This window comes from Triticum aestivum, chromosome 4D, assembly GCF_018294505.1.
Source record: "Triticum aestivum cultivar Chinese Spring chromosome 4D, IWGSC CS RefSeq v2.1, whole genome shotgun sequence".
In the NCBI taxonomy this organism is placed as follows: Eukaryota; Viridiplantae; Streptophyta; class Magnoliopsida; order Poales; family Poaceae; genus Triticum; species Triticum aestivum.
Window position 1 is genome coordinate 511,731,370 of NC_057805.1, and position 15,026 is coordinate 511,746,395.

Consider the following 15,026-nt stretch of genomic DNA (forward strand, 5'->3'; position numbering starts at 1 on the left):
GTGTGCGCGTTTGTTGCCTATAAAAAGAGCACCTCCCTGCTCTCATACGGGCACCACACATTCCCAGTTCCCGATCCATCTTCTTGCACCATCTTTCCTAGTACGTAGTAGGTACCCAACCAGCCCAGCCACTTCGTCGTAACTAGGATCAATGGCCACATCCGCGCTTAAGATGGCGGCCATCTGCGCGGTACTGGTGGTCATCCTCATGTCTGCTGCGGGCAAGCCGGCGATGGCCTACGTCGACGGGCAACCCCTAGCTTGCCCTAGTGCAGCGACGGCATGCCGCACAGCATGCATACCTGCGTGCAACGCCTTTGCAGAGAAGATGTGCAGCGTGCTCTGCGCCCTTGCTCCAGGGGCGGGCCAGACCTGCGTGAACCAGTTGTTCACCCCTTGCCAGGTTACCTGCAAGAACTTGTGCGAGCCCCTCCCGGGTCAGGCTCGCTGACCAGACCCATGGCGGCACTGCCGGCGCTGGGGTATGACATTGCCGGCCATGCATGTTAGTACTTCGGAGCTTATTTACCATTCTGCAGTGAACGTGATGTACCTATGTTCGCATGTATGGTCAGCTCTTCAATGCTTTCTTTCCTTGCACAACAATTTCTGTCACGCATCACAGCTGGTCGACCATCCATGCATGGATCTATGATGATGGCACGTGTACTGTCATGTTACAGTATGTTTTACTTTTACTACTACTCCCAGTAGGGAGTGGCGTAACCCTGCGTTGCTGCAGTTTAACAAGAACATGTAATGGCATTGAAAATAACAAAAAAGACAATCATTTCGCCAAATGAGGGTGTCAATACGTGGTTTAAAAATGCTGGACAATTGGGATGATCAAGACATAGGCATAGCCAATTCTAGCTGGCCTCGTTTCCTAGCTAACACAATGGGTGAATTATCACTTCTGTTGGCTCGGGCCAACCTTTCCTGCTATCATCTGTTGGCTCGGGCCACGTTGCCACTACTCTTCGGTGACATGCGAGAATGGACGACCAAGACGATGAAGCGGGGCTCACGGTCTTGCTTCATGTTCTCAGCTGGCCTGCGCTGCACGTACACAACGACGTAGGTTACCTCGCTTGCAAACTCGCCGCCGGCCGGCTAGATACAAAAGCACGTCACACAGCGTACGCGACAATCGGATCGCTGCTTGCTCTCGTGACACAAATACGCACCCGAGACCCTTGTCGATGGCCACGGGCACATATCGTCCCTGCCTCCCCGGTGACTTTTCTTTATCGCTGCAACTCACAGTGTGATTACAAGGCCGGTGGCGGCGAGTAGAGCTCTGGGAGTGCGGGATCGAAGATAGGCACGCGATACACTAGGTCTTCCTCCGGAAAGTCCCCACCGGACGCCTCCGGGACAACGCGCCACCTTGACAGGAGGCTCTTGGCCTGCGAGTAGGGGATCAACATTCCGGTTGTCGCCTCTCCCGCAGGGCCGCTCCGGCAGCCTGAGGGAGCAGCAGCGATGTGGGCCACAGAGGTAACCCACTCGTGCCTCAGCGCGAGGCTCACAGAGTACAGCGAGGTACGGTGTCGGACGAGCAGCACCACCACGCCCGCCGCTGCAGACAGGCGTCGCACACCCGTGCTGCTTTGCTCGCCGTTGCACCGTCCGCCGCCTTGCCGTTGCAGCTAATCAAATGAAAATCACACCGGTTAGCGCATCGCTTGCCACACCGAGCTGTGTTGTTCTGTGCACGCACAACTGGCTGCACCGGAGTCAGTCTATAGCGGAAGTCCTTGCGCCGGCGCACTGCATGGACATTTTGCGGCGGCGTGTAGCCGCGAGTAGCGCACGAACGGTGTCCCGTCGGATGGGATGTGATTAACTTAATTAATTAGATTGTTAAATTACGATTAAAACTAAGAAATAAAAAATCTATGTGTAATCAGGAATTACCAATATGTCCCTGAGCAAATATTTGACGGATCACTATTGACCATTGGATCAACAAAATACTACTCATTATATTGTGTAGTATTGTTTACTGCTACTCCCGGTAGGGACTGGCGTATCCCTGCGCTGTTACGGTTTTATCAAGAACATGTATTGGCATTGAAAATAAGAAAGAGAAAACAGTCATTTCACCAAATGAGGGTGTCAACACGTGGTTTACAAATGCTGGACAATTGGGATGATCAAGACATAGCCAATTCTAGCTGGCCTCGTTTCCTAGCCTACTTTCCAGTTTCTACTAGTGGAGATCATGATGAGCTAGCCTACGTACATACCGTCGCTGCTCGTTAGCGTGCTTACTGCTTAGTCTTTAACTAGTGATGCGGCTGAGAAGAAGACCATCATTGAAAGCACCACCTTTCACTTTAGTCTTTAGTGCACGGAAAAAAGCATTACTCCCTGATTAAAGATGAATGGGTAGCTAGGTGCTGGCCCGCGATAGATGGAAAAGAATCATGGAGACGTGATTTAGCAGATGGGTGCACCTTTGTGCCAAGGAGGCAAGGCATCGGGCGAAGGTGATCTCAGGCAGAAGGCTATCTGCTTTGCAGCGCATCGGGTACTATCCAAAACATTTGGCTTCCTCAACGAATAGATGCGTTCTCCGGAGAAGGTTTTCTTCCATCTGCTTCCCTGCTTTATAACCCATCTGCATGCAGATTAGCGACATCGCCTCACAAGCCGCCTTCTACCATACGAGTACCCAAGAAGGAAACACATTGTAGAGACCTTGAGAGCACAAGCAAAACAATGGCGGACTTCGCACTTGGGCTGACCAAGACGGCGGTGGAGGGGACGCTGAGCAGGGTAAAGTCGGCGATAGAGGAGGAGGCCAAGCTCAAGGAGAAGGTGCACCAAGACCTGGTGTTCATCATCGGCGAGTTCCAGATGATGCAATCCTTTCTGGAGACCGCCAAATGGGAGCGTGCCAAGAACAAGGTGGCAAACACATGGGTGCGGCAGCTCCGCGAGCTGGCCTTCGACGTGGAGGACTGTGTTGAGTTCGTTGTCCACCTGGACAAGGACTCTGCATGGTGGTGGCGTGTGGTGCCTTCCTGCATGGCACCACCACGGCACCTAGACGAGGCGGCCGCTGAGATAAAGCAGCTCAAGGCCAGGGTGGAGGATGTAAGCCATAGGAACATGCGCAACAACCTCATCAGTGATTCTGGCTCCCACTCGAAGATCGTCATGCCGATGGCCCCGGCGGCCACCACCTCCAGCCCATTAGCATTCGACAACCTACGCCAAGTGTGGGAGGCTGCTGGGAAGATACGTGACACCGGGGACCTTCAAGATTTGATCAGGCATGAAGACAGTGACCTTCGAGTGATATCGGTATGGGGAAGTACAGGAGATGATCTTGGAATGACGTCCATCTTCAGCAAGGCGTATTGTGGCAAGAAAATCAGCCAAGAATTCAAAAGCCGTGCATGGGTAAAGCTCATACATCCTTTTAACCCTGAAGAATTCCTCAAGAACTTGCTGACTCAGTTCTACGAGAGCTCTCACCAAGCAAACGTAGATGTTGGTCATCTCAACAAGGCCCAGCTCATGCAACAAGTGATGGAACACAAGTATCTCATCATCGTCGAAGGAGTATCCACCGTGGTAGAGTGGAATGCTATTAAAATGTATCTTCCAAACAACAAGAAAGGCAGCCGGATCCTTGTCTCGACGCAGGACTTAGGGATTGCACTTCAATCTCCTGGGGAGCCCTACCTAGTATCAGAGCTCGGGCGGTTTTCGGATGGAAAATCACTTTGTGCCTTTTTCAAGAGGGTAAGTCCATAAGCCTGGAACAAAATCAACTACTTACATTAAAGTTAAATTATGTCATAAGAGCATGCAGATTTTATTTTTTGCTCTATATACTACTCGGACTCCAGAGCATAATTAAGTTCTAATTAAAAAAACACCAAATTATGTCTATAATTTACCTCATACTTTTACCATTCTTCCTAGAGATATGTTAATTTAATTGTTTTTTTCTGGCCGAAATCTTGAATTAAATATTTATGTGGTTACTACATTAACTATTACAAATATCTATTGCTTATATTCTTTAATATCTCCTGTATATATTATTGCCTGAGTTGCATAGATGTCATCTAGATCTAAATATGGGACTATATGGTGGAATTAATATTTTATTTAACCCAAATGATAACGCCCACATGTGTGGCAAGTTTACACTTCACCCACACGCGTTGATCTTCGTCTGTTATGTTTTGCACGAATCATGAAGAAATCTGTTGGAATTTCAATGCCATGTAGGCATAGCGTGTTGTGTGGGCATTAGAGTGCTCGCCCACACGAACCGAAGTGCGCGGTTGCCAGCTGCGTCACGTGGGCGAACCAGTTCCCGCACACACAGTCACCATCCATTCCATGCGCGTGTGGGTGAACTGTTCTTCACCCACACGACCCCGTACGGTGATAGATGGCAATTGCAGTTGTGCGTATGTGGCAAATGACAACTATGATTTGTTGGTAGATAGCAACTGCAGTTGTGCGTACATGGCAACCAGGTAAACATACATGGAAACTATGATTAAACATACATGGCAACTATGGTTGGACCACACGTGGCAACTAGGTGAATACACATGGCAACTATTTGTTTGACCATGTGGCAAGTAGTTAATCACACACGGCAACTATGGTTTGATTACACGCGGCAACTACCATAAATTAGACATGGCAACTATACTTAACCAAAAAAGAGAGAGTTGTCATGCTTGTACAACTACATTTGCCATCCCGGATAACTAAAATTGTCATTCCCCGGGGTAACTAAAGGTCATCCCGCCGGTAACTAACATAGCTGCGCCAGGACGTGTGCCATATTTTCCTCATGCCACATGCACGGGGTGGATATGAGTAGTATTTATTGGGCGTGTGGCACGAAGTAGCTGCGCCCACACGTGTGGGCAGTTCTAATGTTCGCCCACATAGGACCCGTGTGGGCTGCCTCCTGCTTATGCCACACAAGGTGTGTGGGCGGATGTCTAATATGCCACACGTGTCGGCGTTATCAGCGTCCTTATTTAAAGCACATATGGTATTGTTTCAAAGTTAATTCCTGTATTCGCCTAGAAGGTGGGGCACACTAGCCTCCCAATGCAACCAACATATTGTACTGGCCTTTACACCTTGGATTTCAATTATATGGAACATATCAACTACATTCCACCCAAGGAAAGTGACATGTTATGTCAATAAATTATTATGGAAGAGAGGGAATAACAATCTATAAAAAGGGATTGATAGACTTCATGGATCATATTTGCACTTGCAAACATCTGCACAAAATATGTTTATCCATATGCATTCTCCAAGTTTCCATTACAAAAAATAATAATCTATTTATTGTATTCTATAAATACACAAATGACTATATTTTTAGATTAATTTTTCAAAGATTCACCGATCTATTAATAACTATCAACAACAGTGCAAAAGCACTAAAAGTAATAGAAATCACAAATAGGTGCTTGGACCACCTAGCGACGAGTGAAAGCATTGAAGCAAGCCGAAGGAAGTCGTCATCCTAAGGCCCCAAAGGACCAGTACACTAGAGCAACAACCGTCGCCAATGATGAGAACCATAAAATAGAAAAACGAATCCTTAAACCACACCAACAAACATGAAAACCGACCAGACCCCAGGAGATACGTCGGACACACAACTCCACGTGCCCTCCAGCGGTGCTAGATGCACCACCGGAGCGAGGATACGTGGGGAGGACATTATTCTGACTTCAAGATGTCGCCACCGCCTCACCATCTCGAAAAAGACAATGAGAAAACTAAAGCAAGAAACATGAACCCTCCCTCCGATGAGTGGGTGGGATCCGCAGGACCTCCAAGACTGGAAAGGCCATCGGAGGTGGGACAGACCGACGACGGCTCCAACAGTGGGGACAGAAACCATAGCTACCCAGGGATTGCCTCAACTCTCCTCTCGTACAGGAACAACACGAGGAGGTGTTTACATTGAACAAGCAACTATATGGACCCATATTTTTACATTGATTTTCATGCGTGCATGTTACTCATTGTTTTTTCGAATGCCAAATTGTAACTATAGAGTTTTATCTTACAAATGGTTTGATGATCTACTATTTTTTTATTTGGGCTCACAGTTCAACATTCCTATTGGATTCTGTTAACAAACTTGTATGTGTTGTTTCAGCCTTCGATCATTTAAATTTTCGAAATGACAGCATTTCACATATTTGAGGTTGGTTTGATTTTTCCAACCATTCTGGTTGGTTAACTTATCGTATGTTAAGGGTTTATAAAACGTTCACAACATTGAACTCAAACCTCATTAACTCAGGTGTGGTTCACAGATAAATACATAGCCCAACTCTTAAACCCAAACCAAATCACGCTTATTTGGCAGCCCATAATTTGGGGGAAAGAGGAAATGAACCCTAGACGTAGAAACACAAGAAGACCATTATTTAGTTATTGTGATTTGATATAATATACCATTCCCGAATGGCAGAAAATATTGAGCTTACTTAATGACGTGAACTTCTGCATACTTTGTTATGCACCTTAGTCGATCGGTATACCCGTTACCTGAGCCTGTCTTCCTCTCGTGTCAGTGTGCCAAACCCTTGAAGTGAAATCTTACTTGAATCATTGAGGTATAAGTTTAACTTCAAAATTTGAATTTTAAATATTTCTGCTGATTTGCTACCTGCAGGATTTATTTATTAATTTGAAACCCATGGTAGGCAGAGATTGGTTCCATAAAATCAGGATATAATTTTGGGATTATAATTGTTTTTGAATCCCCATCCATTAATTTTGGTCACGTACTTTAACAACTACATTTCTTATATATATGGCAGACCCCCCGACGGCACAGTGATATGGGTGAACTTAAATGGCAAATAAAATGCCGCGGTGTGATCTCGGTGCATGGTAGTGCTCCGAGCAAATCAATTATTGCCAGAAGGTTGTACCGCGGCATAATGTATAACAGGGAAGAATTTGATGGAGTAGAATTTCAAACACACAGATGGGTCCATGTGGTCCATCCGTTCGATTTGATGGACTTCTCACGGCGCTTATTTTTGGATCTTTCCTCCTATGGCTTCAATGATGATGAATTAGGAAAAATATTATGTAATCAAGACATAGATCCTCAAACTGAGGACACTATTCAAGCAGTTTTAAAAATGGGTGACCATGACCTATTTGAAGGGTGTCGTAGAATTCTGGATGAAAATGATTGTCTCATCGTTATTGATGGCCTACGGTCGAGGGATGACTGGAACATGATAAAGTCTACCTTATTATCCGGGCCTATTAAAGGTTGTGTCCTGGTCATTACAAATGAAGAGTGTGTGGCCACACATTGTGTCGATGATAAAGATCGAGCGCTCAACTCTAATTGTAGGGTAGCTGAGGTATGTTTGCTTAACTAATTAAGCTTATCCTTTACTATGTACTAGTACTATCTATTTTACTTATGCATTTAGTTGTAGTAAAAATTCGTCATGCATTCTCACCTCTCTTTCATATTTCCTATAAACCAATTTGCCATGTCATGCGGCACGGAGGTAGAAACTATGCACCACTTCTGGCATGTGTTATCGTTTTAGGCATTTTTCTTAGGTATGCTCCAGCTACTCCACCTCCTTATAACCACACATTGGAAAAATAGGTGATGCGACACATGAATGATAAATAAGCAATGCATCTGGTTTGGATATGTGTCTTGAGAGGAGTGTCATCTTTTAATGTTATTCAATCAACAATCTTCTCATCTTTTTCATGTGTGAATACATGTAAACCCCCATTCTCCACCAAAATATGCCTAATATTGAGCGGGAGCAGTCTATTTTGTATATTATATTTTTTTAGATTGTCTATTTGGTATATATATGGGATTGACTATTCGTCACCCTGGGTGAGGAATAGTTATTCTTCAACCCCTCTATTTTAACATCAATGCATCGTAATTTCACGTTTCATAAATTTTTGTCTTATTTCATACGTAATAAGAGAGCGTAACAAAATATGTAATCACCGTAAAAAAGATTTTATGTTACGTGAAATTACAGACGTAAAAATATAGTGTAAAATATACATAAAATGCAATTTTTCTAGTTTTATGATCTATATTTTATTTTTTATGCCAAATTTTACGTAGTGAATCGACATGAATGTATGTATTCCATATGTAATTTATTTATGAAACGATCATAAGATTACCTCGGGTGAAGAATAACTTATTCTGCACCCTGGGTGATGAATAGTAACACTATATATATAACGGTGGTTGAGCAAAGTACACGAGCATCCATAAGGTCCAACTAAGTTGTTAACCTCGTCGTGAAATAGACCCAGCCCAGCCCAGCCCAGTATAACCCCTCAAGCTCAAATGATTCAAGCCTCTCTCATACTTGCAGGGGCTCGCTCTTTCCACCAGAAAAGAAGAGGCACAGGACTGGACCAACAATTTTGAACTTCTTAGGCATGAAGATATAGACATTACCAACCTTTTAAAAGAAGGTCCTGGTGTGGCGTCGGTGTGGGGTATTGCAGGTGTTGGGAAATCAGCTCTGGTGAAAAGTGTTTACTATCGTGTAATGCTTGGACTGTATCCAATTTATCGGTGGGCGAAGGATCCCAGGGATAGATTACGAAGGAAATTTACAGCATACAGCTGGGTCGATGTGCCCCATCCATTCAATTTGACGGAGTTCTCTCGGCGCTTACTTCTAGATTTTCACTCAGATGACCTTCAAGCTAAGGAAACTGCAATAGTTGGCATCATCGAAGGCCAAGACCCAATTCAAGGGTGTCGTAGATTTTTGCGTGAACACGAATGCTTCGTCGTTATTGATGGCCTGTGGTCAACGGATGACTAGGACTTGATAAAGTCCGTCTTCTTATCTTGGCCTATTGCAGGCAATATCATTATCATTACAAATGATGGAAGTGTGGCCAAGCATTGTGTAGATAATAGGGATGATTTTCACGTGCTCAATGTCCAAGGTCTTTATACTTGGGATGCCTTTCAACTCTTCAATGAAAAGGTGGGTTTACTCTAAACAAAAAATGTATGCTTGCTTTACTTCAAATCAACCTTTTTAAGAGAACGCAAGCTTTCATTTATTTGATTCTTCCATCAAGTAACAAATTTAATATGGATATAAATCAGTGTCCTGATCTACTTCAAGCAATATAGCTAGTTACTTTTCCATTATGGATGCCACGATCTATCATCCATACGAACATTACATAAATGGTCTAATTCAAGCTGTGCCCATATTTAAGCAGCCACCATCTCTATGCACGAGTCTAATTTGTTTCGATTACATGGGTATATACGTGCCACTTCCTCCATTTCAAACTACTTATAATTCTAGCTTTGTGACCACATTTTAATAAATGTGTACCATCATATGCAATGCAAAATTAGAATTACTAGGTCCATGATATATGATGTGTTTATAATATAACTATTTGATATTACTGGTGTTGATACTTCTGGCATATAAATTTAGTCAAACTTATAAAAGTTTGACTTAGAGAAATGATAGAATAACAATTATTCGGAAATGAGGAAGTACAAACACTCTAATACCTTTGCCGACATTTAAAAACATACAATATAATGGTATAGATGGTTGCATCCAATTTTTTTATGTATCGCATGCTTGTATCCCTGGACTACAGGGCATACTTCCCTTAACATTTGCTTTACTATTTTTCATTCTGCGGTTGTTGGAGGTATTTATAATGTGCTTTCATACACAAAATAGGCATAAAATTAGACAAAAATTGATCTGCTAAATAACAAAAAAGTAGGCAAAAATGATTTATTATAATCCATTTCTCTCTCCTTTCGCTTTCCTCCAAATTAGTATTTTTTTCTACATATCAGTGCAAGCTTCAAGGCTGAAGTTCACCCATCGCACATGCCGTTAATTTACTTTCCGCTTCCGGTTTATCTTTCTCTCTCAAATCTCAATTTTCCTTGGCTATTTTCTTTCAAAAGGACAGACGCGGGAGAGAGAGATTGGGAGTCAGGGAACATAGGGGAATATGGGAGCTGCAAACAATGCTCTCTCAGATACAAAATATAAAACTTCTTGTCGAAATAGCAGAAACACCTCCTTGAGGTGGTGGTAGCAGTGAGTGGTGAATGCAAAAGTCTACCCCATCCATTTCACAGTAACTGCATTTATTTCTAGGTTTCTCTTAAGTCAAGCTAGTTCCATAATGGAGATGGGGATGGTGCCGCGGAGATGCACAGCTGGAGACAAGGCAGGCCAGCAAATGCGGTCATTGCAATGGCTATGTGAGTGTCAACATTGCCAAGTGCAAGGGCACATCCTTGTTGTTTGATAGTAGCGTTTAAATTTTTAGCTGGTCTATGGGATACATGGATATATGCATGGGTTTACCTAATAAGTTAATGCATAATATTAACAATTTGGTTTGAGAACATATTACACCATAAATAAGTGATCAAAAAGGTATTTTGGAGAGGACGCCAAGTTTAGACGAACTTTAAAGGGAGGGAGGGAGGGGGGCGGATTTCTTCACGACAAGGGTAAAGTACCCAACCTATAATTGGGTATGTGACAAATTCATCTTCTAATAGTCTGGTAACCCATACATATACCACATACTTGACAAAACTACGATGAGGTGGAAGCTAGAGCTAGATCAGGGGCTATGCATCTACAACTCATCTATTCATCTTGTCGGAGCTACTGGCTGCACAATAGTATCTTGGGCATGTACAAATATTATTATCTCGAAGAGCAGGTTTCTCCCTTTTTCATACATGTCTAGTGTAGTTTCATTCGAAATTGAGACTCTTGCTTAATATACTTACCATATTCTACAATAAAAGGCTGGATTTGATTTTAGGTTTAAATCTGACTAAAATTTAATAAATAATGTTATTACATTAGCTAGTGTTTTTCTGAATTGAATTTGTATATATATTTCAAATTCTAATTTATTTCACAATTCTAGGTAGCTTTGAACAACAAGCAATTGGCTCCGAACGAGATGCCACAATCAAAACTTATCGTGGATATGTGTGGTGGGATTCCCAAACTAATTGTGGCTATTGGCAATCACTCCCTCGTGTCCCCTTCCTTTTTGAATAATCTGAATGATGATTTTATTGGAAAGTTGGAGACCGATCCGGGATTCCATGGCTTAAGAGATCTACTCTCCTGGATGCATTCCTACTTTGATGCTTGCTCCGATTCACTGAAACCTTGCATCTTCTATCTGTCAATTTTCTCTGCCGACCAGAATATTAGACGGAAGCGTTTGCTAAGGCGGTGGATTGCAGAGGGTTACTGCTGGGACACATTTAATAGTACAGCAGAGCAAAACGGGGACAGGCTATTCTCAGAGCTTGTTGGCTTGAGCATAATCCAGTACATCACATATTTACTAAGCATGAAGAACCAGTGCCAAGTCAATGGTTTTTTCCATGAGTACATCATCTCACGGCCAATGGAGGATAACCTTGTCTTTGCACTGGAGGGGTGTTGTGGCCTAAACTCGCAACGCGGAGGACAAAACCTCACCTTAAGGCAAAACTGGGACATGGACATGAATGTATTTGAGAACATCGACTTCTCACGGCTACGATCTTTGACTGTGTTTGGAGATTGGAGTCCAATGTTCATCTCAAAAAATATTCAGATGAGATTTCTTCGGGTGCTGGATCTGCAGGACACATCAGGGGTAAAAGATGATGAACTCGACCAAATTGGAGAGCTACTACCACGCCTTAAGTTCTTGTCACTGTGAGGATGTAGAGAGGTTAGCCGTCTGCCAAATTCAATAGGTGACCTAAGGCAGCTGCAGACTCTAGATATCAGACACACCTCCATAGCCACGCTTCCACCAGCTATCATCAAGCTGCAGAGATTGCAGTATATTCGTGCTGGCACAACTACTAAACCTTTTGATGAAGGTGGCACGGTCCCAAGCCTACCAGCAACAGATGAGGACATGACACCAGCAATAGCAGAAAATCATGGTGAACCTGAAGCCACAGCACCAGCACCAGCAGAACATGGTGATGACAAAGCGACGGTAACAACACTAGTAGAAGATGTTGATGGCATGGCCCCAAGCCAACCAGCAACAGCAGCAGCAGCAGAAGGCGTGGTTCATACATTAACAAGGTCAAGGAGCAGAAGACATACTTTGTTATCTAGCAGGTTGTCTAAGCTCTGCCAGAGGCATGGACTACTTGATAATGGGGGTGTCGAGCTTCCTGCAGGGTTTGGGAACCTGATGGCCTTGCATACTCTTGGTGTTATCAATGTCAGTGGGGCAGGTGGAAAGGCCATCCTTAAGGAGCTCAAGAAACTTACTCAACTGCGCAAGATCGGGCTGCGCGGTGTCAATCAAGAAAACTGGAAGGAATTCTGTTCTGTCATCTCAGGCCACGGCCATCTGGAATCTTTGTCGGTGCATGTCGACAAGGATAAGGAGGAATGTTCTTTCTATTGTTTTGATGATATCTCCCAGCCACCCAAGACATTAAAGAGCCTTAAATTGCACGGGCATGTGCGCACTATGCCTGGATGGATCAAGCAGCATCATTATCTCGAAAAGTTATATCTTGAGATGACCATATTCAGCCAAGAGGACGTGCACGTCTTTGATGACTTCAAAGAATCTGTATTGCATCGTCTATTAGTCAGGCCGATTCAAGATGGTGAGCTTCACTTTAGCCTATCGCCGCATGATCATTCCTTCTACAACTTCAAGGTCCTGGAGATATATTGCACCTCCAGGTTAAAGGTAACCTTTGGACCTTGGATGGCGGGATCTGTTCGTCTGCTTCTGGTCCACTGCTCTAGTGGGTCATCTTTCCAGATATCTGGGCTATGCGAACTACAGAGTCTCGAGGAGGTGTGGCTCAAGGGTTCATATAGCAATGCACTCAAGAAAGACTTACAGAAACAACTTTCCGAGCACCCATGCAAACCCGTGTTGAAGCTGGTGCAACCACGTTCGTCCTGATACCACATTCAAATCACACCTACCACTGCCAAGTCATAGGATCGTAAACCTATAGGATTCATGCTTCTTAGTTGCTTTTCTTCTTTTATCGAGCATAATGTATGTATGTGTAGTTGTTTATATGCCCCATGTATGTATCTATCTGTATTTCCACAAGGAAAACTAGAATTTGCAACTGCAATTTGTGTTCAAAAGATATATCCGGGACATGACCCTGTATATTGCTTCTTGCCAATTTCATAAAGGTAATACTGCTGTATGGGTGAATATAGGGGTTACTATGCAAGATGTAGGTAAAATATTCCTTTGTCTTTCTTGATATTTTATTTAGTACCTTTCACTTACCTTGAGTATTAATAGTAGTGTCTCCAAATGTTAGATATGAAGTGGAGTAACTGTATTTGTCGTAGCATACTGCCAGGACCAAATGTGTGTATGCTTGAGTATGATTTGTATGTCCCATGATGAAAAAAGAGATCTATTTATCATCAGTTATTTGACAATCTGGAACTTTGCAAAGAGCTCAAGCCTGCACCTACTCCTAACTAGATCATCTGCAACTGCTAACACAATGGCTGAATGATCACTTCTTTTCAATCTCAAACACCGACACTCTGAGTCTCGGTTTCAGGGAACCAAGGCATGTATACATCATTCTGTACTGCTCACTCAGTACCATAATATAATTTGTTATTATAACCAATATATGAGTACATTGATTGTAATAACATCTTATATTACAGGACAAAGAGTACTTATTAACATATTCTTCATGTAAAACATACGCAAGAAGATGATTTTTGGCCGTTCCGCAAAAAAGGAGGCTAATCCCCATGCCGCCTCGATAGTCGATACGCATTTGGGAACGTGTGGGATGGCATATTTAGGGGCTGTTTGGTTGGAGAGTCAAATTGCCACACCTAAGGTTAGTCACTAGCCACAATGTGTGGCAAAATCAGACTATTTGGTTGGTAGCCATGCCTTAGGTTAGGTGTGGCAGATTTTGTGTGGTGTCTGTTTGGACTGCTTCCACACATGTTTGGCAAAGAACTGTGGCTTATGTTTGGTTTCCTGCCACATCTGGTTAGAATCACCTTAGTGCTAGAGTGGTGAGATTATGCCATTTTTGTTACAAACCAATCAGATTACAACATGCTCTAGTAAATGTAAGAAGATTTTGTCACAGTACTAATAGCCATAAAAAATTACATGGATCATTTTACGTTAAATACCATCTGTGCAAAATAAGTCACAACCACAATTCAGTATCAAGATACAAAATAAGATAGATGCATGCAAGTTCCAGCCATCATTCATAAAGTCATGAAGTAACAGTCCTAACCATAGCACAAGTTCCAGCCACCTTACATTAAAGTGTTTCAGTACACATCAAAAGATCAATAGGTGTAGCACAAGTTCAACTCCCAAAAGCAGCGAGCAGACACATCACAATCTCCTAAATAACAAAAGTTGCCATCTTCTAAACATCATAAGTGAGCAACTAGCAAACCACACAGGTTGCTATCTCCTAAACTTCATCTTTGTCAAAGAACTTCCAAACCCAAGTTTCAAAAGTTTTGTCACTTGCACAACATAGCCAACCACACAAACCTTCATTTTCCTTGCTAGACAAGTGCATACCAACAGTAATATTTTGATCCATGGTAATTGGGAGTACCTCCAACCTGTGCCATAAACTAGCATATGGATCAATAACTTGGGGCATTTGAGGAGCAGGGGCAGCAAGCACTAGTAGAAAAAGGGTCAAATGTTCAGCTCATTAGTCCCGGTTGGAATTTGAGCCGGCACTAATGTGACCATTAGTGCTGGTTCCAACGGCTAGGCGGGCCGCTCTCATTAGTACCGGTTCGTGCTGAACTTTTAGCACCGGTTCGTGCCACGAGCCGGTACTAAAGAGAGTGGTGGCAGGATGTTGTCAGTTTGGGGCCCCTCCAGCACCTATAGTACCGGTTCGTGCCACGAACCGGTACTAAAGGTCGTCCTATATA

At 43.3% G+C, this 15,026-nt stretch overlaps 1 protein-coding gene across 1 annotated transcript; it reads left to right on the forward strand.

Moving 5' to 3' along the window:
• Window positions 1-151: 151 nt before the first annotated feature.
• On the forward strand, window positions 152-13,150 carry LOC123097211 (disease resistance protein PIK6-NP). The gene is made up of 6 exons (XM_044518928.1): window positions 152-420; window positions 2,637-3,759; window positions 8,412-8,808; window positions 8,914-9,041; window positions 10,996-11,786; window positions 11,838-13,150. Exons 1-6 carry the CDS (start codon window positions 152-154, stop codon window positions 13,015-13,017), a joined length of 3,888 nt encoding a protein of 1,295 aa, XP_044374863.1. The 3' UTR covers window positions 13,018-13,150.
• Window positions 13,151-15,026: the final 1,876 nt, after the last annotated feature.